Source organism: Camelina sativa, chromosome 11 (assembly GCF_000633955.1).
Source record: "Camelina sativa cultivar DH55 chromosome 11, Cs, whole genome shotgun sequence".
Classification (NCBI taxonomy): Eukaryota; Viridiplantae; Streptophyta; class Magnoliopsida; order Brassicales; family Brassicaceae; genus Camelina; species Camelina sativa.
The window spans coordinates 43,811,853-43,836,188 of record NC_025695.1 but is presented as its reverse complement, the minus strand read 5'-3'; the positions used below and the strand labels follow the sequence as shown (position 1 = coordinate 43,836,188).

Here is a 24,336-nt window from a genome sequence, read left to right as displayed (position 1 = left end):
ACTGTTCTTCCTACAAAACTTGCACCATTTTTTTTTCATTTTCGCCACATCTATCAAGTCCTATAATAATATCCCATAGGTCACGCAACATCTATTAAGTTCTCATTTTTATACTCTAAAGCTCATAGTCTTCTCTATTAAACACCGGAAAAGAACTGTGTTGCATCTTCATTTGAGCGACCATAGGCCATACTCCGTAGCTATGATTCTTTCTTGTTCTGGTTGTTTCTGAATTAGTCTTAAATTAGAAGAGACACAAATGAAGACGAAGACTCATAAGCAACACACACCTTCTCATACCAAAAACAAAAATAAACTACTAAAAACCCTAGACCCTAAAAGCCATATTCCTATATTTCATGAAAATATTCAAAAAGTGATCAAATTAATTTCAACAAAATAGGAAGAGACCCAGCCCCAAAAAAAACAAAACAAAATTTGCTTCTTCTTTTTTTTTCCGTTTTAGCAAGCAAACTAGAGATTTCTAGTAAACGAGGACTATAACTTGAGAATGTCAAGAACTTTTAAGATCTGGAGTTTGTAAAATAATATTACATGAAAGCTCATTGCTTCAGCAATAACGGGAGTCCGGAGATACTACAATCTTGAGTTTGTGTCGGTGCAAAATCGATCCTACTCTGTTTTCCTCTGTTCTAAGAGGAGACAAAAATATAAGTCCACAATTAATGCAAAGAAGAAATTATAGATCAATAATAAATCACTTTCAGAAAACCAAGCAAAGTAAATACCAAAACTAAAACCAAAACCAAAACAAAACAAAAGCAAGTCATCTTCTCATTACAACTACTTTTTCTTCAAGTTATGCTTCTTCAAAGATTCGATCACTCTTGTCATCTCCTCATCCTGATTATTATAAGGTTCGGAGTGCAATAACAGCTGCTCTTTCTCCTTCAGTAACATCATCATCTGTTTCTGCATCTGCATTATCATCTTTTGATTCTGTTGCACCAACGACAACACTTCTTTTGTCTCTCCATCGATCCCACTTGGTTTTGATTAATCTCATCCAACGAGTATAATATCTCAGCTTCTGCTTGAAAACCTTCTTCCACGTTAACATTCTGAATGACCGATTCTTCCAAAGACTCTTGATCAGGTCTCATATTGTATTCATGGACAAGCAAGCAATCGATAAGGACACCAACAAAAAGTGTTTCTGCAACATCCACCAAGACTCTATCGAATTTGGGAGGCAAAGAGGAAAGAATCTTCTTCACCACTTCTTTATCTTCGACCTCCCACCCACAAGACTTCATACGGAACACAAGCTTCATTAGTTTCTCAGTGAATACAAGAATTGTTTCCGCATCGCTCATTGTCATATTCTTGTACTCATTCTTGAGATCAAGAAGCTTTCTAGCTTGAAATATAGGACCACCTACTGATCTCACCATCAAAAGATCCCATGCTTCTTTTGATGATTTAGCATAAGCTATCGATGGGAAAATCTCAATGCTTACTCCAGTCTGGATCATAGAAAGTGCGTTCGCATCTTTCCGTTCCATCCATTGTTTCCACCAGATTGAATAGTTCTCAGCCGCCGCATCATATGCAAACGAATCATAACTCACTCCTTCGAATTCATGAGATGTCGATGGAGTTACCTACACGGGTTCTTGCTGATGAATTCCCATCTCCACCACATCCCATAAATCAAAAACTTTGAGAAACGTTTTCATAGCGCACTCCAGTACTCGTAGTTGTTTCCATCGAATACAGGAAGATAAACAGACGATCCCATTATAATCCTTAATACTTGATTCGACTAGAACAATGATCTCTCAGATAAAACCTTGAACTAGAGGTTTAGTTATGTATATAAGGATAATCGATTATACAAATTGTTAATGGCACAATTAGATACAAGATAAGTCTAAATATAAGTGAGGATTTATCCTAATCAAACCTGATAATATCTCTACACAAAAATAAAATTTTGATTAGTGCTAATAATTAAGAAGAGTATTAAATTAATAACAAATCCTCTTCTCTCTTTTTCGTATGCTAGATAATAGTATATTATCGTCAAATCCTCTTCTCTCTTTTTCGTTCAAAAGATTTGCAAACGAAACAAATCTGACCGAATTTTTATTTTTCTTACTAATGGCATGATTAATCACAGAAAATTATTTTTAAAAAGCCTCGAAATCTTAGAAGAAAAATATCAAATTTTGTTTATTAAGCTAAATACATTCCTGAATTCAAAATAAAATAAAATGACTCTTTGTTTCTTTGAGTAGACTTAACTAACGAAACTTGGTAAACAAGGTACGTCGTGTACTATTACAAACATCTATCACAGTTAACTTCTCTGTTTTTGAGATTCCTCTGTTTAAGTCGCATGCTCTGTTTCAGATACAGAGTTAAACAAAGTTCAAAAGGCTTATATACGAACAGTTTTTAGCCTAATAATGATTCAAATTCATGTAACACTATCATTAAATCTATAAAATTCACATCAATAAGTTTAAAATCTTGAGAGTTGAAACTTGAAACAAACATTCTACGGATTATGCTGGCGCTGAATTACAAGTTGACATGAAGGTGACGCCTTATATATATATTTTAACTCCTTCACGATCCTCCGGTCCTTCTTCAGGCCGTTACGATGGCGATAGTGATCAGAGGGGAAAAACCGAGAGATCATAGCCATGTTTAGACAACGAGCGTTTTCCAAAATGTATTCAGCTATTTCTTTATCTTCCGATCTTCCTACATATCCTCGCCACTCAAGAGTTTCAAGATGGAAGGTCAAGCACTCAGGAACAGTATCCGGTTTACTAACAGGTGTCTGTTGATCATTGAGAGATTTTGAAGGTTTCTGTGGAAACAATTAAGACAATCTAAGTTAGGTAAAGAACAAACAAATGAGAGCTGTTTTAATATGAAACCGCAACATTTTAATTTACCTTGTTGTTGACTTTGAGAGCTTTTAGATTAGGAGAATGTTTGAGCAAACTCAGAATTAGATTCCCATGAAGTCCGTTGTCCAAATACAGCTCGAGATGAAGAAGGCGGTGGAAGATACTGTCGGTAAGATCCAGAACCTGCATGCCGTAAAGTACAATACCATCTTCAAAAAACTAAGTGATTGCGTGAAGAATGATCAATAATAATGATAAATAAATAAAGGTAATGAGTTTACCATTGAAGAGAAAAAGTGTATTGAAAGACGTTCAACAGAGGTAAGAAATCTCAGGATGTTCTTATTCTTATTTTCATAATCATTATCAACATGTGACTCAGCTAACATGGGCATATCCTCAACAAACTTAGAGCTAGAGAGAAAACCACCCGCAACTTTTAAGTAGTTCAAAGAAGGAGTATTTATCGCATACATGGTGCGGGAGAATGTCTCTTCACATATAGTCAATCTCTGTAAGGAAGGGACAGATATGGTAAACGAGTCAAGACGGTTACAGCGGTTTGTTTCGATTAAGAGATATAGATCTTCAAGAACAGGACAAGCTGATAAAAGAGTGGGAAAATATTCTTTGCGTGAGTATATCACGTCGGTGAGATGCAAACATTTCAAGGCCCGGAAACAAACCGGGGTTAAAACATCCACAACTTCAATGTCAACTTCAATGTATTGGAGTTTCATCACGACAAGTGTTTGGCAGAAATTAAGATACCATGAGAATCTGATAGAAATGAACATTGGAAAAATAGAAGTGATTGTGATCTCCAGAATAGTGGACTGAATTTTTGATAACAGACGATCTATAATATTTCTGCTAGAACTCCTAACTGTGAGATTCAAACTCGTAAGAACCGGAGCTTCAAGTGATTGCAAGTACATGCCCCAAAAAATTTCAATTCGAAGGGAGTCAATTTCGGGAATATAGTTTTCATGAAGATCAAATGTTGGCATCATCTTCCACACAAACTTCCATCGTTTAGACAATAAGCTCGTGGAGATGGCATGTCTTGCCGGAATAAACGAAAGTATTCGGAAAAGCAAATCGTTAGGTAAGTGACTAATCCTATCCGAACATAAAACCTCTTCACTTCCTAATCTTGGAGCTTTCATCGCACAATCGTCAGATATGAAAGATGGAAAAAACACTAATTTTGTAGCTGACGAGTTGAAAAAGAGTTCTTCACAGAAGTAAAACCCTAAGCTTTTGTTTTTTTTCCGTTTTATATATTAAACTAGATTAGGACCCGCCCGATGTGCGGCAGGTTTATAATTTATCAAAGAATATAAAGTAAATTTTTTTAGTAAGTAAATAGATACACTGAGGTGTCTAATGTGATATTTGATGTAAAAGCTGCGACTCTACGGTTGAAACTATTAATCACGTTTTTATTTTGAATGTCCTCGTTTGTGTGAAGTTTGGGATTTATCTCTGACTCCGGTCTTGTCAGAGGGTTTACCATATGAGTCGGTGTACTCGAATTTGGATTTTGTTTTCTGGAGGGACGCCTCTCAACAGGGTGATCCTGATCAACTTATTCAATTACCATGAATTTTATGGGCAATCTGGAAGGCCATAAAAAAAATCAAGGTTAAGAGATAGAGGCGAATGATATAATTACTCTAACTTTGGGCGATAATTTAGCTTGGGAATAGGCGCTCTCTTTTATGGCAGTCATGCCAGCTCCATCTTCGTATTCATATGTCTAGGTTTCTTCACCTCGTTCTCAGATTGATGGTTCTTAGAAAGCAACCAATGTGCATTCATGACTGGGCTGGTGGTGTTGCGTTGGTGAGGAGCGAACCTTGTTGTTGAGGGCCAAGTGTCTAAAACAGAGCCCCTCCCCCTGCATTCAGAGTTAAAAATGTGTTGTGGGCCATTGAGCGGATACGTACTGAAGGGATCGCTTGTCAACGTTTTGAGACTGATTGTGCTGAATTACTCACTATGGTGCAGTCTTCTGAATATTGGTCGTCCTTCTCCAACTTGCTCGATGAGTTTAACTAGCTGGAGTCTTTCCCACTATTCTCCATCTCTTGGATCCCGCGTGCGTCAAATACGAAGGCGGATTGTCTTGCCCGTGCTTCGTGTTCTCTTATCTCTGAAGTTTCTTTTGTAATTCTTTCCCTCCGGGTTGGGCAGCTAAACAAGAAAGTTCCTTTTAATTGTTTGATTGAAAAATAAACAGTAAATAAGTACACTTTTAGTTAAAGAAAATAGATGTAGATGAGTTCAAAGTTATTAAGATAAAATTAAATTTAACAAAGAATATATATTTAGTTCTTTTCGTAAGAAAAACAATATATAAAAGTAAAGAAATAAACTTTTCATTATAGAAAATAGTTTTTTTTTTGGCTATAATACACTAATGTATATCCATTTACAAATCTACTATCTACATCACCACTAAAAGTGTATTTGTACACATAAATATATTTTACTGTTAAAATATACTATTTAGTCTTTACTACTACCAACAAATTGTCTTTATGAACACATTAAAGAATATATTATATGTCTCTTTACTTTAACATTTTTGTGGTTACAAAAATGCATATGTTAATCTTACATACTCCTATCTAATATATTACAACAGCAGTCTTTTTGAATAAATTATTTGATTGGTGAAAAAAATATGAGACAATCTATTATTTTTTATGTTTTTTTTTCAACAATATTTTTTTTCCTATAAAGGTGAGTATTTACATTTTTTTTAGAAACAGTAATTAATTGTATAATTTTCACATTCATTTTTTCTTATATAAAAAGTAATATTTTTTCTTGTAAAATTAGCAACTTAAAATTAAAATAAGTAAACAATATTATAATTTTGAATTTTATGATAAATATATATATATAATTTCCTTATAATGATTTTTTCTAAATTTTAAAACTGTTTAAATATTTTAAATAAAATTAGGTTTTCTTTTCTCTATTTTACTTTTATATAAAAAAAAATTATGGTAAGTTTTGAATTTTTACATTTTTATTTTTTATAATTTTAATAAATTTAAAATTGACATGTGTCAACATTTGAATGATACAATTGACACATGTCATGATCTTGTTAATGAGTAATTTTTACATCAAACTTTATATAATAAGATTTTCGACTCTTGATATATATGTAATTATATGCACATATGCGAGTTTGACCCAAATTGTCAAATTATATGCACGCGGTGTACCACTGGTCAAACTATTAACTGCTCAACATCTGAATGATACATGTTTTCCTCTGAAACATGAACCATATGCCTTACACGAACCTACAAGACATGAATGAAGATATTAGCGCTGATAATAACTTTAAATTGATACAAATTATAACATGTTGAAAGTATTTTTTAAAAAAAATTATCACAAACTACTAACCTGTCCGTGCAACTCCTTCTCTTTTTTGATGAAGTTTGTGAAGTTGATACGTTTTCGAGATGATTGTCAATCAAGAAGTGGAACACCAGTCGTTTCTGTCCTTCTAAACCCATAACTTTCTCCTATTCCAGTAACACTCTCATACAGCCAAATCAACATAGCATGAACACACCCGTGTATGGTGTATGAATCTCTATCATAGTCAACAATCTTAACAGAATTCACTAGACTACTAAAAGCGACTCGACCCCATGGATGTTTTTCAAAAGCAACTCTCTTAGCGGTCGCCAACGGGATTCTAGATGTATGATGAATTTCATGTACGCATACTGACGATAGACATAACCTACCAACCATCATCCTCTTATCAAGATGACATGTTTTGCTAAAATCAATCACCTTTAGCAACTCACTCCACATAGGATCATCAAGGGTTGTTGGTATTTTCATTTCTTTCCAGAAATCATGGTGATCAACATCGAAGTTGTCTAAAGGGTCAAATGCATCACAATTTAAGCTTGTAATCTCCGCAAACTCATTTAAAGAAAATCTAATTGGCCTATCATCGATCAAAGACCAAACCTCATGAATGTTGTTGATTCTCAGCTGATGTGTTAGTAAAAAATGAACTCTCTGCGCCGCCCATGTGTATTCCAGTTCAACAAACTTTATAAAAACTCCAAGAGATGATTCCTTCAGTTTATCCCACACATCCACCCCTAATCATTCTTTCAAAATACCAATTTTCGATACAAAATAGTTGTGGTTCATACTCCTATGTTGGAGAGGCCATTTTCCTTTTTCATAAAGTAGAGGAGGATATTTGATGTTATTGCTTGAAGATGCCATTCCTAAACATACAAAAAAAAAGAATCAAATGATAGGAAAAGGTAGCAAACAAGATGATAAATACTTGATTGAATAGCTGTAGCAAACATGTGAGATAACACAAAATTGTTATTGAAACAAATACTTCAAAGCATCCATGAAACAAATCACTCATTTAGGTAACAAAAAATTGACAGATACTTCTAATCCAAAAAAAATCAAATCAAGAAGGTAATAGGTGTGAAAGAGAATCCAATAAACAATATATCAAAAATCAACAAATCGACACAAAAATACATAAAATTCGAGACCAAATTCTTCAATAACTAAAGACCCAAAATAAAAACAGAGATAATTGGAGACAAAATGTAATCATAAAGCCTAACCGGATTTATGAAGCTATTGAGGATCAAGATACAAAACAAGAAGCCTAATCCTTTCCACCGATGCTTTTGAGGATCCACCAAAGCTATTGAAGAGCAAAATCCAAAACAAAAACAGGGTTAATCGATAATTGCAAGTAACAATCCAATTAACTCACCGTCGGAGGAAATCAACCACCACTGAAGCCCTTTATGATGTATAGTTCGCCCCTGGAATAAACGACCCAACTCACCGGCAGCGTCTGTATCTGGATGGAGCAGAGAACACTGGTGATTACTGTTCTAAATCGTCGGCGAGATGACGACAAATCGATTTTGTTTTTTGGACTGTAAAATCTCTCTTTGCTGGCGGAAGAAACAAAGGTTTAGTTCGTTTAAAAAAAATAAACGATTATCGGGTTCCTAAAGTTTTAATTGAAGAGATTTTATTTTTATTTTATTATTTAATTTTTATTTCCGATTTTATTTTGATTGAGCTTTTGGTAATTTAGACACAATATTATGTCATTCTAGTTTTTCTCTAAGAGACGATATCAATCAAGAAATATTTTTTCAAATTTGTGTCATTCTGATCTATTTTCACTATATTTTATAGCAAACATTTTCTTGATATATGTATATGTACATATGTCATTTAACATTTTCTAATAACAAATGTTCCTTTCTTTTTCTTTTTACACAATTTGGTTCGACAAGATTCTACACATAGCCAACACTATTACTTGGAATCAACTCCGGTAGGTAAGAAGTAAGAACCATAAGTCGCACTTTTAACCATTGATTAAATAAACTTTCCAATAATTATCATATTTGATTTTTTAAAAATTATCAAAAAAAAACATTATCATATTGATGAAGAAATTTTAGTGTTTCTCCATCATCATCTCAAAATCAAAGCCACGTATGTGCATGTGTACGCGTGTGTATCATTGTATGTGACAAAATAATCTTAATGAAGTTTCAAAATTTTGACAAAAAGTAAATGTAAAATATGCATTATGTATCTTTAATATTATGCTACTCACATACAGTAATACAGAACTCCTCTGTTCCATCTACTCTGTTTCTCTGAATAAACCCATAAAAGATATGACTTAAATCATATAAAATCACGGTATTATATATATCTACACAATATATATATATATGTATTGTTACAGAATATGATGTATTATATAACCTAAATAATTTTTTCACTGAAAAGGTAAACAATTTGTTTTTAGAATATGTCACAGAGTTAAAAACAAATTTAAAAGCTAATAATACTTTTGATTACCAACGGATAAATTTTTATAACATTGTATACCTGCAATCAGAATCATTATAAAACCATTTGAAAGGCTAAGACATAGTGTTTTTGAATTTACTGTTGGTGTTACCACCTCCTAGAAAATACCATGTTTGGTAGGTTTAGCTATTATATACCCACAATGACACCATATGTCCATATGCAATTTACGACATAATTCTATCATATCAATTAGACAATTACTAAGCTTAAATCATGTTATTCGATTTTGTTATTTGCAAGGGATTTGATGACCATTTATTAGATGCACTCTCACGAGATCCAAAATTGCATAATTTTATGATTCGAGAGAGAATGAAATAAGTAAAGTAGAGATTAACCTCTGACTAAAATGATTTTTAAAAATTTAATTATGGATATACAGACCACAAACAGTTCAAATTAAATCAGACTTCACAATTGTTGCAGACATTAATACTCCTAAAATCAAGGGCTCGTTATACCTCTCAGACTCACACTCAACTAGTATAAATTAACCCTCTTTGAGATCATTGTAAACACAAGTTCACAAACAGTGCCGGCCCAACCAATTTTGGTGCTTAAAGCAAATTTTTTTTTTTCCCATTAACAAACATTAGAAAAAAAAAAAGTTACAAAAACTGCTACACAAAAGTTCGAAGTCTTAACACTGAAAAAGAATAAAGGTATACCCAACCATTGTACCACCACAAGTTTATAAAAATTGATGCCCCTTAAATTGTTAATATAATCTGCCACCTAAAGCCCTTGCTTTACGGGCTTTAGGTCAGGGCCGGCACTATTCACAAAGAAGAGTCATTCTAAACACACTCAAAACATATATACATTTTTTTTCTATTCTTTTCTTTTCTCAGAAATGGCTAAAAAAAAATCAATTCTTTTTGCCACTATCTTCTTTGGTTTGATAGTCATGTCTTCATTGGCTAGTGAAATATCAGATTCAAACAACGAAGAAAACAAGGTGATGGTGTTGACGAAAGAAGTAGAAGTCGATCCAAAAGGGCTACATCCCATAGAATGTATCGGGGCGATCAAGAGCGTGGAAGGCTGTTTTGAAGCAATTGGTGGGATGTTCAAAGGAAAGTTTCATGGCATGAGACATGCTTGTTGCAAAACGCTTAACGGGATTAATGATAACTGCTGGCCCTCGTTGTTTCCCGGAAAACTCTACCTACGTAGCACGCTCAAACTAGTCTGTCTCTTTAGTGAGATGCATGAAGACTTTATCCATAATAAGTACTAGCAAGCTAGTATTATATTTCTGCTATTTTTTTTTTGGAAAAATAAGATGTGGTCAATCACGTCAACTTTGTAATCGTCCAATGTTTATTTACATATATAAAGGATAAAACCATTTTTTTTTAGTTTCTAATCTTCCTATGCAGCAATATAATTACTATTAGATGAGTACAGAGTACTTGATGATAATTTACATATAATCCAATGATGATTTACATACTTGAAAACTAATAAACAAATACGTAAGGGGTTATAGGAATAGGTTGAGTTAATTGGGATTCATTATTGTTCAAGTTATAAGATCAATGAAGAATCATAAGGAACGGATGAGGTTTAGCAAAAAAAGGAACGGATGAGACTCGTGATTGAAAAACAGGAAGACGAGAAGATAATAATATATTGAGTTGGGGGCTTGCTGGATTGGTTATGAACCAACAAAAAAAGGTGTTCTAGATGGGTTTAGCTGCATCTCAATCGTAGAAGTATGTTGGTAGAACTAAGTTAGCTAAGATTAGTTAAGATGAATAAGTTGTTGGAGTGGTTACTGGTTAGAGAAATAGTAGTCTTTTGCTTGTAATCTTAGCCTAAAACTAGTGTTAGTGATCATCATTCATACCTAGTATGAGGAGTATACGTATGTGTGTGTTTTGAAGATGTTGTAAGAACCATCCTTGTGATCAATATTAAAAATGTAGACACTCAAAGTGTTATCTCTCTAAGCTTCTTGTTTTTACTTAAACAAAACAGAGAGTAAAACAGAGTGAGAGAAGTAGAGAGATATAGTGGGAACGGACCTGCAACTTGTAGAAGTGATACAAGAAGGTCCTAACCAAAGTGAGAATGAGTTGGTGGTGAACCTCTCTGAAGGTGAACAGAGGAAGAACCAGAAAATGCAACAAGTATAAAGTATCGTAAAACTATTAGAATCGTAACAAGCTTCTCTGTTTACAAGAAAAGAAACTCCCTTTGTTCCATAGTTTTCATACAATCAAAACGCTAATAAAAAGGGGGAAAAGTTTAATAATTCTTATGCAAATTCAGATTCGAATAATAAAATTATCTCTTTCTAAAAGTTCAAATCCAAGCAATGACCCAAATCTATGAGCAAAATCTAAAATTTAACTAAAAGCTGACACATGGTTGAAGCCTTAGACATAGATTCCAACTCCTTAATCATCAACTGATCATTCTCCATGCCTCTTGAATACAGAGATATTGTAGCATTCTTCAAACAACGAGCGTTTTTCAAAACGTAAACCGCAGCTTCTATCTCTTCATATGTTCCTGCGTAGCCTATCCACTCAAAAGTCTCGAGATGGAAGCTCAAGCATTTAGGAACCGAGCTCGGTTTAGAGACTGAACACGGTTGATCATCGACAGTATAGTTGGGATGTTGCTGAGTAGCATAAAGACATTGTATTAGATCAATTCAAAGCTCTCAAAATACAATACTAAAAAAATTATAGACTGTGACTTTTACTTACGTGGTTGAGCTTTAGTGCTCGTAAAGACGGTAAATCTTTCAGCAAACTCATAAGTAGATTCGACCTAAAGTTGTCGTAAATGTCTAATTCCAGATGAAGAAGCTGCTTGGAGATGAATCTATCTGTAAGATGAAAAACCTGCACGAGAAAACATGGTTATAGTGTTACCTTTAAAGAAAACACAATCAAGCTTGCGGGAGAAGAAAGAAGTTACCATTGAAGGATATAAATCTAGGGAAAGATGTTCAACCGAAGTAAGAACTTTAGGAAGCTTCTCATTCTTTGACAGATTAACTTTAACATCTGCCTCCACCAACTTAGACATATCCACAACAAAACTGTAACAACCTACGCGATCGAAGATCTTCAAGTACTTCAACGAAGGAGCAGTAATCTCGACGATGGCCTTGTCGTCAGCATAATAGCTTTGTTCTTTAGTGAAAGATAATCTCTGTAGAGAAGGAACTGATATGGTGAACACAAAACTGCCTACACTGCAGGTTCTTTGGATGAAGAGATCTTCAAGAACAGGACAAGCCGATAAAAGAGTGGAGAAAGAGTCTTCCGACTCGAACTTAACACACTTGAGGTACAAACTTTTCAGGGATTGGAAGCAAACGGGAGACTCAACAACATCAACAAGAATATGGCCTTGTAGTTTCAAGACAGCTAGTGTTTGGAATACATTGAGGTTTGGGAAACTGATAGTACTGTAATAACAAGGATAAGTAGTAGAAGTGATTGACATCTCAACGAGAGTGGAATACTGAATATTATTTGGGGTTGAAAACAGAGAATCTAAGGAATCAGAGTGTTTCCTAAGTTTGAGATTTAGGGTTTTGAGAAGTGGAGCATCATGTAATTGCAAGGACCTGCCACAGAATTGGACAAAACCTCCAACGGAACCAACGTTGGGACAAGAGTTTTCATCATACACAAGAGTTGACAACATCTTCCATACAGGTTTCCATCGTTTAGACAATTGACTTGTGGACATCGCATTGCTTACCGGGATTAGTGAGAGTATTCGGAAAAGCAAATCGTTAGGTAATTCACTGATCCTATCTGCGTACGTAACGTCTTCGATTCCAGATCTTGCATCATCCATCGCCATATCGTTAGATCTGATGGAAGAATAGAAAAAAAACCCTAGTTTTTGCCTCACGCGTAGAGGAGCAGGCGCAGAGGATTAGAATGACAGATATGAAGCTCTGTTTTTATGTTAATCTTTTTCTAAGTCTTTTGGTTTTTTTTTTTTTTAATCACATAAGATAAGTTAAAATTTATTATGTACTGTACATTTGGGGAAAATGTTAAATTAAAAGAAAAAAAAATGTGGAAAGATCTCACCTTAATAATTTCTCTTTGATTATGTGTCAAAAATTAAATTAAAGTTCTATATATTTATCACTACAGATCTGTTTGACTAACTAGAATAAGAAGAAACCAGACAAATGACAAAAATCATCTTAAAAGGTCAAAAATGTTACATTCAGATTTTCACATTATTATGTAGATTTGAGGGAGAGGTTAAAACCATGTGTTATTAACTCCAACTACAAGCTGACACGAGTTCGAAGCCAAAGAGATAGATTTCAACTCCTTGATCAGCATCAGATCATTCTTTCCACCTGGAGGACCTTCTGAATATATAAGGATTGAAGCGGTTTTTAAGTGACAAGCGTTTTGCAGAATGTAAACGACGACTTCTTTCACTTTCTTTCTTCCTAAAAAGCCTCTCAATTCAAGAGTTTCAAGATGTAATGATACGCATTCAGGAACCGAGCTCGGTGCAGAGACTGGAGGAAGTTGATCCTCGGTCCCTCGGGTCGTATAACTAAAATAATTCTGTGAAACATATATAAATGCAATTTAAGCTCTCTTGAAACAGAGATCTTTAAGTAACAAGGGAAATTAAGTGAAACATATTTTTCAATACCTCGTGAAGCTTGAGAACTTGTAGTTTAGGGGAATGTTTGAGCAAATGCAGAAGCATATTAAGCGGAAGTTTGTGGTAAATATGTAGTTTCAGACGAAGAAGCCGATGAGAAATTCCATTGGCAAGAGGTAGAACCTGCACTCCACAACATTATTTAGTTATTACCAAACTCCAAAAGCATATACAACAAATGCCATCTTTCAAATAAAACAAGACCGAGAAGGGTTATCTAGTTACCAATATGGTAGTAACTTACCATTGAAGGATGTAGATGTTTTATTGAAAGAAACTCTACCGAGGTAAGCAATCTGATCAACTTCTCAGCTTGGAATTCTGAAAGTATAACTTTTGCACCCACCAACTTAGGCATATCTTCAACGAATTTAATACAACCACTCCATTCTATCATCTTTAAGTACTTCAAAGAAGGAGCATTAATCTCGAATTTTAGGTCACCGTAATTAAAATAATGGACACGGTCAGTGATGTGTAATCTCTGTTGAGAAGGTACTGTATATGGTGAAAGGGTGGATGTGATCATTGATATTTGTTTCGAAGAAGAGATCTTCAAGGACAAGACAAGCCAATAAAAGTATCCCCAAAGACTTTTTGGACCAAAACATCACACTTATGACATGCAAACTTTTCAGGGACTGGAAACAAACAGGAGAAGCAACAGCAACATTCAGAGTAATAGTGCCTTGGAGTTTCAAGACGACTAGTGTTTGGAAAATTTAAAGTTTTTTGGGAAACCTATATAATTCTTAGATAAAGAAGTGATTGAGATCTCAAGGAGAGTGGAAGGAAGGTTTGTGAATAACAGAGAATCTATGACCATGGAAGCAGCTTTCTTGTCAAGTTTGAGGATTAAGGTTCTACGAAACGGCGCTTTAGGTAAAGACATGCTACAAAATTGGGCAAAGCCAAGGGAACCAATAACGGTGGGACAAGTTCCTGTTCATCATACACAAGTGTTGGCATCATCTTCCATACAGGTTTCCATCGTTTAGACAACAAGCTTGTGCTCATTGCAGTTCTTACCGGAACTAAGGAGAGTATCTTGATGAGCAAATCGTCAGACAAGTTACTGATTCCATCAGAATTTGTAACCTCTTTGATTTTTAATCCCGCAGATTCCATCGCCAACCAGAGATTAGAAAAGTGCTAGATCGCTTCGTTAGATCTCAAGGAAGAATAAAACCCTTTTTTTTTGTGACAACGAATAAAACCCTTTTTTTTTTTTGTGACAACCAATAAAACCCTAATTTTTGGCTTAAGATCAAAGGAATACACAGATACAGTACAATAAAACTAGGAAATTTTGGTCGGTCTTTCTAATCGTCTTCTGGGCCTTGGCTGTTTGGAGATCCATTAAATATATATATAAAAATACTACTATGTGAGATTTATATAAACATTATATTTTAAACTCACATGCACTTGAACCACTTCATGGCTTCATGCAGTTCCCATTTCCTCAAACGTCTTTTCTTCCAACCTGATTTTGCCCATACAAACACACAAACACCTTTAAGGGTAATGATAAACTGGTAAATAAGGAAAGTTATGTATAACATGGGAGACTTAAAACCCAAGGCATTCCGTCCAATATCCTCAAAAAGACTAATTAGTGCCACATATAGAGCCGGTTATTTACTTCCTTGCACCAGAACTAAGCAGATGGAATTATCAGAATCAGTACGAACAAATCTTGGTAAGAAAACCCAAAAACTTACTATGTAGTCAAATACTTCCTCCGTTTCAAAATATAAGATATTTTAGAGAAGTTTTTTGTTTTATAATATAGGATGTTTTCAATTTTCTATGCAACTTTTAGATTAGTTTAGTATTTTATATTATGCATTATTGTTTCTGATTGGTTGAACTTGTTAAAAGTAAAGACTTCTTAATCTGCGTGTTTTAGTTAAAACATCCTATATTTTGAAACGGAGGGAATAATTGTTTCAGAAATATCTTGTTACAAAAAGTGGTAAAAAATCCGATTGAACACAAGCTGACATGCTTCTGAACCTCTGGCCACATTCTCTAACTCGTTGAAAATCCGATTCCTCTCTGAAGAGAACATCGCCATCTTTAGATTACTCGCATTTGTTAATATGTATTCCGCCACTTTTTTCTCTTGCTTTGTTCCTTTGTAATGTCCCCACTCGAAGATCTCTAGATGAGACGATAAACATATGGGAACGGAGCACGGCTCGTTCCAGCTGTGATCCATCGATTCAGTACTACATTGAACACAATGTTTCTGTGACAATAGAAGAAAACATTATAACAGATGTGTTAGAAGTTTTTTAGAAGCGTTCAAAAGCTGGAAAAACAAAATTATGGGAACTGCATAAATAAATTACATACCAATTTGAGCTTGAGAACCTGAAGTCTTGGAGCGTCTTTGAGAATAAGGTTTAATAGATTCGACCACTCTTGAGAACATGTACATAGCTCAAGATGTTCAAGATAGAAGAAGGAAGTGCCGCCGCCACTAGGATATGTGATCTGCAATAAAAGCAAAACACACAAAAGAGGTTAAATATTTATTTGATTACATCTTTGACATTAATTCAGATTATTAAAGATGGGTTTTTTACCTTTGAAGTTTTAGAACACAAAGAGAGATGTTGGATTGAGGTAATAGATCTAATAAACTTCTCAGGTTGATCACAGTCAACCACTACATTGGCCTTGACCAGCTTAGGCATATTTTCAAACTGTAACAAGTTACTGACNATCTGCGTGTTTTAGTTAAAACATCCTATATTTTGAAACGGAGGGAATAATTGTTTCAGAAATATCTTGTTACAAAAAGTGGTAAAAAATCCGATTGAACACAAGCTGACATGCTTCTGAACCTCTGGCCACATTCTCTAACTCGTTGAAAATCCGATTCCTCTCTGAAGAGAACATCGCCATCTTTAGATTACTCGCATTTGTTAATATGTATTCCGCCACTTTTTTCTCTTGCTTTGTTCCTTTGTAATGTCCCCACTCGAAGATCTCTAGATGAGACGATAAACATATGGGAACGGAGCACGGCTCGTTCCAGCTGTGATCCATCGATTCAGTACTACATTGAACACAATGTTTCTGTGACAATAGAAGAAAACATTATAACAGATGTGTTAGAAGTTTTTTAGAAGCGTTCAAAAGCTGGAAAAACAAAATTATGGGAACTGCATAAATAAATTACATACCAATTTGAGCTTGAGAACCTGAAGTCTTGGAGCGTCTTTGAGAATAAGGTTTAATAGATTCGACCACTCTTGAGAACATGTACATAGCTCAAGATGTTCAAGATAGAAGAAGGAAGTGCCGCCGCCACTAGGATATGTGATCTGCAATAAAAGCAAAACACACAAAAGAGGTTAAATATTTATTTGATTACATCTTTGACATTAATTCAGATTATTAAAGATGGGTTTTTTACCTTTGAAGTTTTAGAACACAAAGAGAGATGTTGGATTGAGGTAATAGATCTAATAAACTTCTCAGGTTGATCACAGTCAACCACTACATTGGCCTTGACCAGCTTAGGCATATTTTCAAACTGTAACAAGTTACTGACGTGATCTTTAATGCTCAAGTACCTCAAAGAAGGAGTATTTATCACAAATCCGTGTACATCCACGGGTCGAGATAGCGCATACGTATAATCGATAGATAAACTCATCAAAGTAGGCACATTGATAGTGTATATCTTGACATTGACATATGTTGTTCGTCTCACAACCCAATTCTTCAAGTTTCGGACAAACGTTTAAAAGCCTTTGAACAGATTTGTCGGCTGAGAACCTCACGGACAGCAGATGCAGAGNAATGTCCCCACTCGAAGATCTCTAGATGAGACGATAAACATATGGGAACGGAGCACGGCTCGTTCCAGCTGTGATCCATCGATTCAGTACTACATTGAACACAATGTTTCTGTGACAATAGAAGAAAACATTATAACAGATGTGTTAGAAGTTTTTTAGAAGCGTTCAAAAGCTGGAAAAACAAAATTATGGGAACTGCATAAATAAATTACATACCAATTTGAGCTTGAGAACCTGAAGTCTTGGAGCGTCTTTGAGAATAAGGTTTAATAGATTCGACCACTCTTGAGAACATGTACATAGCTCAAGATGTTCAAGATAGAAGAAGGAAGTGCCGCCGCCACTAGGATATGTGATCTGCAATAAAAGCAAAACACACAAAAGAGGTTAAATATTTATTTGATTACATCTTTGACATTAATTCAGATTATTAAAGATGGGTTTTTTACCTTTGAAGTTTTAGAACACAAAGAGAGATGTTGGATTGAGGTAATAGATCTAATAAACTTCTCAGGTTGATCACAGTCAACCACTACATTGGCCTTGACCAGCTTAGGCATATTTTCAAACTGTAACAAGTTACTGACGTGATCTTTAATGCTCAAGTACCTCAAAGAAGGAGTATTTATCACAAATCCGTGTACATCCACGGGTCGAGATAGCGCATACGTATAATCGATAGATAAACTCATCAAAGTAGGCACATTGATAGTGTATATCTTGACATTGACATATGTTGTTCGTCTCACAACCCAATTCTTCAAGTTTCGGACAAACGTTTAAAAGCCTTTGAACAGATTTGTCGGCTGAGAACCTCACGGACAGCAGATGCAGAGTTTTGAGGGATCTAAACCGCATATAATCATATGATCCATCGTTATCCACGAAAATTAGTCTTGTAAGTATCAATGTTTTGAGATTCCAGTAATCCCAACTACGGAAGGTACTCGGGAATGTTTGAGGTAAATAGTATGACTCGATACTCACCTCAGAGAGATCAACAGAGGAGTTAGCCAATGCTCTGAAAAAAAAATTCAGTTGATCACTTAGGTGAACCTTGAGATGGAAGCTCTTTATAATCACTCCAGCATTATTATTATTACTAAACCGTAACGAATTAGAAACAAATTGACCAAAGTCAAAACTATTGCATCTTAAGCAATTATCACAATTGAGTATTGTCACTCGTTTCCAGAGACCACGCCATCGGTTCGACAAGACGCTCGTGAATACCAAAGTTTTATAACAAAGTGATGACAATATCTTCAAGAGCAAGTCATCTGGTAATGAACTTATCATGTCTATTTTCTCATTATTCAGATTTTTCTTCTGAATTTTACTGTCCCTTTCCATGAAACTCATGGCCAAGAGATGATATAGAGAGAAAAAACAAAAATTTGAGATAATTTGTTGTGTTTATATGAATGTGACTTTGGGGTTAACATAAAGAACTCTATTCTATTTCTTCTACCCACAAGTCTCAATGCTAATAGGAATTTGCCAAAACATAATTTATATTCTACCCAATCATATATCCTAATCCTACTAATAAAATCTTTTCTTTTTTTTTACGATAATATCATACATGACTTTCTTTTTTTTTTTTTGCCTAATAATGGAAATTAAAATCCAGATGTTACATTATCTTTGTCCCACATAGTAAAACCTTTTTTGATTTTAAATGTTTTCTGGAATTGAAATTTCCTATTTTTTTAAGAAAGATAATGATGACGAATTTGAATATACAGTATTGGCAGAACAATACAAAGCTCTGTTTGAAACTTTGAAGTTTGAACAAGATATTCATCGAGTAGCTTCTGATAAAAATCCACATTCTATCAGCTTTTAAATCTTTGGTAAAGAGATAAATACATTGTAAGCTCACATGCTCTTGAACCCCTTGAAGCAATTTCCAATACTTCAAACATCTTGTGCTTGTGCACCAACTCATCTGTTTCAGGATAGATAGTTGCAGTCTCTAGTCTCTTCGCATTCTTCAAAATATAAACCGCCACTTCTTTATCTACTTCCGTTCCTGCATAGTCCCTCCACTCAAAGGTTTTGAGATGATACAAACATTCAGGAACAANACCGGATACCACCAAAGCATGGTTGAGAAAATTTGGGTTATGGAAGAAAGTACCATGGCAAGCTTGAGAACTTGTAGTTTAGGGGAATGTTGGAGCACACTCACAAGCATATTCGTCCAGTTACTTTCACATAAACATAGCTCCAAACTCACAAGTTGAGATAAAACGGTGCCAGTGGGAAAGGGATACTACATGTAACACAACACAAACAATAAAGAAACTGAGATAAAATGACATATGCAAAAGTCTCAAGTGTTTTCTTCGTTACCAATGGATGATCTAAAGAGAGCAAGAATATTACCTCTTGAGGTAAGCATAGAGAAAGACACTTGACACAGGTAAAAGACTTTATAAACTTGGCTTGGCAGGACACAGATAAGAGACTTGCCTCGACAAGTTTGGGCATATTACCTATCAAGGTAAGCTCACCGAAGTAGTCCACAATGGTGAACTGCTTCAAACAATGGTAATGTACCACAAACAAATCATTCTCAGTCTCCAAGTCTTGCAATGTATTCCTAATGGAGAAACTCACAAGGGATGGCACATTAATAGTGAAAGTCGCCACATTGTCATCATGACAAGTTTCTACAACCAAATCTTCAAGAACAGGGGAATTTGATATAAGCCTAACGAAAGATTCCTCATCTACATATTTGACAAATAAAAGGCGCAACGTCTTGAGGGATTGAAAGCTAATCTGAGAAGGAACTTCCAAAAAAATCACCTTTTTGAGTTCCAAAGTCTCAAGTGTTTCACATCTAAATAGCATACTCGGCAACCTTATAACCCCATATTCATAACAAAAACCTATCGTCAGATCACGCACGAAACGTTCAACTGCAATTCTGACCCATAAATCAATCTCCGAAGGGCAACATCCCGAAGCACGGTTGAGATGGAAACAATCAAGAACCGGCGCCTTATGCAGTAGCAAAGTCCCATAAACTAACCGTGACATATTTATGCAATGACTCTCATCATTAGTCTTTGGAACCTCATCCTCATCTTCCCTATCCAAAGAGTCTTCCATCGTTTAGACAAAATGCTCATGGCTACGACATCTTTTGTTTGGAGTAATGACAGTATCTTGATGAGTACATCATCGGACAATTGACTAATTTTGTCCATATTTTTGTAATTACAAGCACAAAGAACTCCCAAAGCTTATGTTTTCCCCCAAAATATCGTAATCTCGAACTCAAAAGAAGAAAAAGGTGAAGACTAATTCACAATCTGATTTTAACCTGGAAACGACATGAAATACGAAAGAATCGTGAAATCTCAAAAGGGACTCAAGCAAAATCAAGTCTTTCACAGATTGAGGGAGAAAAAAAAAACAGTAGCAATTGAAACATAGACCTACCCGTGTAAATGTAACTTCTCCTCTCACCGCTTCATCATTTGAGAACTGAGATTATTGTAACGTATCTGTTTTTTATAGCTAAATATTGTGGGCTGGTATTATATAAACCCGTTATAATCTCTTTGTGTTCTGGTTTAGGTGTATTAAGTAAATCAGGTTAGAGTCTGTATATAAGGCACTTTATGTACATTTTATCTGTTTAATGAGAATGAGACTAATTAGTTCATTTAGTAAAATGGTATCAGAGCAAAATCACAATCGTAACTAACTTTCTCATCTCGATTCCTAGAAAAAAAAATTTTTCGAAAAAATTCTCATTTACTTCTTCCGCAAAATTCATCTCAGATTTTGTTCTTTCAAGCTTCGATCATCAATCTCTTCTTCGTTTGATCCGATTTCTCACAGTCAACAATGGGGAAGCGAAATTGCAAATCGAAGTACAGATCTATCTCACCGGATCCACCGCAAACCACATCGCCGAGATCTCGCGAGCTACCGTATGGTTCCGTTCAAGCTCGTCGCGACTCCGATGTTCAGGAAATCAATCAAACTCGAGCGATGTTTCCTAAAGGTTCTCCACATCACTTCGAGGTATCAGATTCACCAGATAATGTTCATAGTCCCTAACATCTTCATAGCGCAGATCATCCAGGATTAGTTTTGACTGCTAATCTGTTAGATGGAACTAATTATGGAACGTGGGTGGTTGCTATGACCACTAGTATAGAGGCTAAGAACAAACTTGGTTTTCTAGACGGCTCTATTGTTAAACCTGATGAAGATGATCCGTACTGCAAGATCTGGTCTAGGTGCAATAGCATGGTCAAATCGTGGTTGTTGAATAGTGTTACTCCAGAGATCTATACAAGCATCCTCTACATTAAGAAGTCATCGGATATTTGGAAGGATCTCCACACATGATTTCACAAGTCCAATTTGCCAAGACTTTACAAGATTCGCCAGCGGATTCACTCTCTACGTCAGGGCTTATCACACACACACTCAGTCTTTATGGGCAGAATTAAGCAGTCTTCAAGCTACAACTCACTCTGTTGAAGCTTTAATCACAGAAAGAGAAACCAATCGTGTCATAGACTTCCTTATGAGACTTAATGATAACTATGATACGGTTAGGAGTCAGATTCTGATGAAGAAAACTTTGCCTACTATGTCTGAGGTTTATAATCTTCTTGATCAAAAGGACAGTCAGAAGTCAGCTCGTCTTCCCTCTCACACTAGTGTTGATCCTGCTGTTTTTCAAGTGTCCAATACTCAGGTTCAGACTAATGTTGTTACTTCAGGACAAGGGCAACAGTATGGTGGTGATTCAGCTAATCAGAGGAAAGACAAGCCTATTTGCACATTCTGTGGACGAGCTGGACACATTGGTGAGCGATGCTACAAAAGAGTTGGTTATCCAGCTCATTTCAAGTCAAAACATAAAGGATCAGTTCCTACGCCTGCTTTGGCCAATGTAGCAATCGGTGAAAGTTCAGAAACTCTCAGTGCTTCGTCTGATGATCTTACCCCAACACAGATCCAACAGCTTATGTCATACCTCAGCACCAAGCTTCAGTCTTCAAGCACCATCACCAACCCTGAAGTTCACTCTGTCTCAATTTCCAAACCTTCTTCTTCAACAGTTTGCCTCATTTCCGGTAAGTTTTACCCCTCTATCCTATGTTCTTTTTCCGGAAATGTTAGGCCTTATGTCTGTTCTGTTAATAGCAATGCTATTGCTATTAATGCTTGGGTTGTGGATTCTGGAGCTTCACATCATATTTGTCATGATAAAGGTTCTTTTTCTAATCTCACTATTCTCTCAAATACTACTGTTTCCTTGCCTAATGGCGGCCTCGTGAGCATTGTCGGTCTAGGAACTGTTACATTGGGTAGTACTTTAACCTTAGAAAAAGTTGTTTTCATCCCTCAATTCAAATTTAACCTTCTTAGTGTCAGCTCTCTTGCTAAACAACTAGGTTATGGAGTCTGTTTTGATGATTACTGTTGTGAAATTCAGGATCGTACTCGGGGCCTAATGATTGGGAAGGGTAGAGAAGTGGCAAACCTCTATTTTCTGGATATAGACTCTCTTTCTTTATCAGGTATCCCTCTTAATAATGTTCCTATCTTGGCTAATGTTGTTCCTAGTCCTGAATTGTGGCATAAAAGGTTAGGACATCCCTCTATGTCTAAGTTGTTACCTATGTATAACATCTTAGCTTTTCCTAAACAAAAAGATGTTTCAGATTCTCATTGTAAAGTCTGTCATCTTTCAAAACAAAAACATATCCCTTTTATTTCTCATAATAATATCAGTGATAAACCTTTTGATCTAATCCATATGGATACATGAGGACCTTTTTCAGTTCCTACTCATGATGGTTTTAAATACTTCTTAACTATTGTTGATGATTGTTCTAGAGCCATTTGGGTTTATCTTCTTAAACAAAAGTCTGATGTCTTACAAATTTTTCCCACTTTTTTTAAGATGATAGAAACTCAATATGAAACTAAACTTAAGGGGGTTAGATCCGACAATGCTCCAGAACTTTCTTTTAAAGACCTATTCCACTCTAAAGGTATCCAATCTTTCCATTCTTGTCCTGAAACTCCACAACAAAATTCAGTTGTTGAAAGAAAACATCAACATATCCTCAATGTTGCTAGAGCTTTATTTTTTCAATCTCACATTCCTCTTCCTTACTGGGGTGATTGTATTCTCACTGCAGTTCATCTTATTAATCGCCTAACTGCTCCTATTCTTGATGATAAAAGTCCATTTGAGGTTCTCACAAAGAAACAGCCAGATTATAGTCAATTAAAAAGCTTTGGTTGTCTTTGTTATGCTTCTACCTCACCCAAGAACAGACATAAATTTGACCCTAGAGCTAAGGCTTGTGTTTTTCTTGGTTATCCTTCTGGATACAAAGGATATAAGCTTCTTGATCTTGAGAGTAACAATATCTTTATCTCAAGACATGTGGTGTTCCACGAACAGCTCTTTCCGTTTGTCAAATCAGATTTGTCTCCAGCTAATATTGACTTTTTTCCTGATTTGATTAACAATTCTCCTGTGTCATCTGATTCATCTGGCGAAGATACTTCTCTATCTTCTCCTTCTGTAGAGGTTCAGCCTTCTGCTAACCCTATAATTGATGTTCCTGAGTCTTCTACTCAAACATCTCACAGGAGAACAAAAACACCAGCTTATCTTCAGGATTACTACTGTCATTCAGTAGGGTCCTCAACCATACACGAAATCTCTCAATATCTTTCTTATGGAAACCTCTCTCCAATCTATTACTCTTTTTTAGTTTCCATTGATAAAGAACTTGAACCCAAAACCTACACTGAGGCAAAGAAACATAAGGTTTGGTGTGGTGCTATGGGGACTGAAATTGATGCTTTGGAAGTGACTGGTACTTGGGAGATCTGCTCACTACCTCCAAACAAAGTTCCTATTGGTTGTAAGTGGATATTTAAGATCAAATTCAATGCCGATGGTAGTGTTGAAAGGTATAAGGCAAGGTTGGTTGCTAAAGGTTATACTCAAGAGGAAGATGTTGATT

At 35.3% G+C, this 24,336-nt stretch overlaps 2 protein-coding genes and 2 pseudogenes across 2 annotated transcripts; all 4 read right to left on the bottom strand.

Annotated features, from left to right (window-relative positions):
* LOC104728945 (putative FBD-associated F-box protein At5g56820) lies at positions 2,525-4,054 on the bottom strand. The gene is made up of 3 exons (XM_010447855.1): positions 3,167-4,054; positions 2,931-3,068; positions 2,525-2,842 (listed from the first exon to the last, which is right to left on the bottom strand). Exons 1-3 carry the CDS (start codon positions 4,052-4,054, stop codon positions 2,525-2,527), a joined length of 1,344 nt encoding a protein of 447 aa, XP_010446157.1.
* LOC104726227 (putative F-box/FBD/LRR-repeat protein At5g56810) lies at positions 10,991-12,766 on the bottom strand. Its single transcript, XM_010445037.2, has 3 exons — positions 11,754-12,766; positions 11,540-11,677; positions 10,991-11,451 (listed from the first exon to the last, which is right to left on the bottom strand). Exons 1-3 carry the CDS (start codon positions 12,651-12,653, stop codon positions 11,167-11,169), a joined length of 1,323 nt encoding a protein of 440 aa, XP_010443339.1. The 5' UTR covers positions 12,654-12,766; the 3' UTR covers positions 10,991-11,166.
* Positions 13,070-14,618, bottom strand: LOC109127443 (annotated as a pseudogene).
* On the bottom strand, positions 15,457-18,515 carry LOC109127442 (annotated as a pseudogene).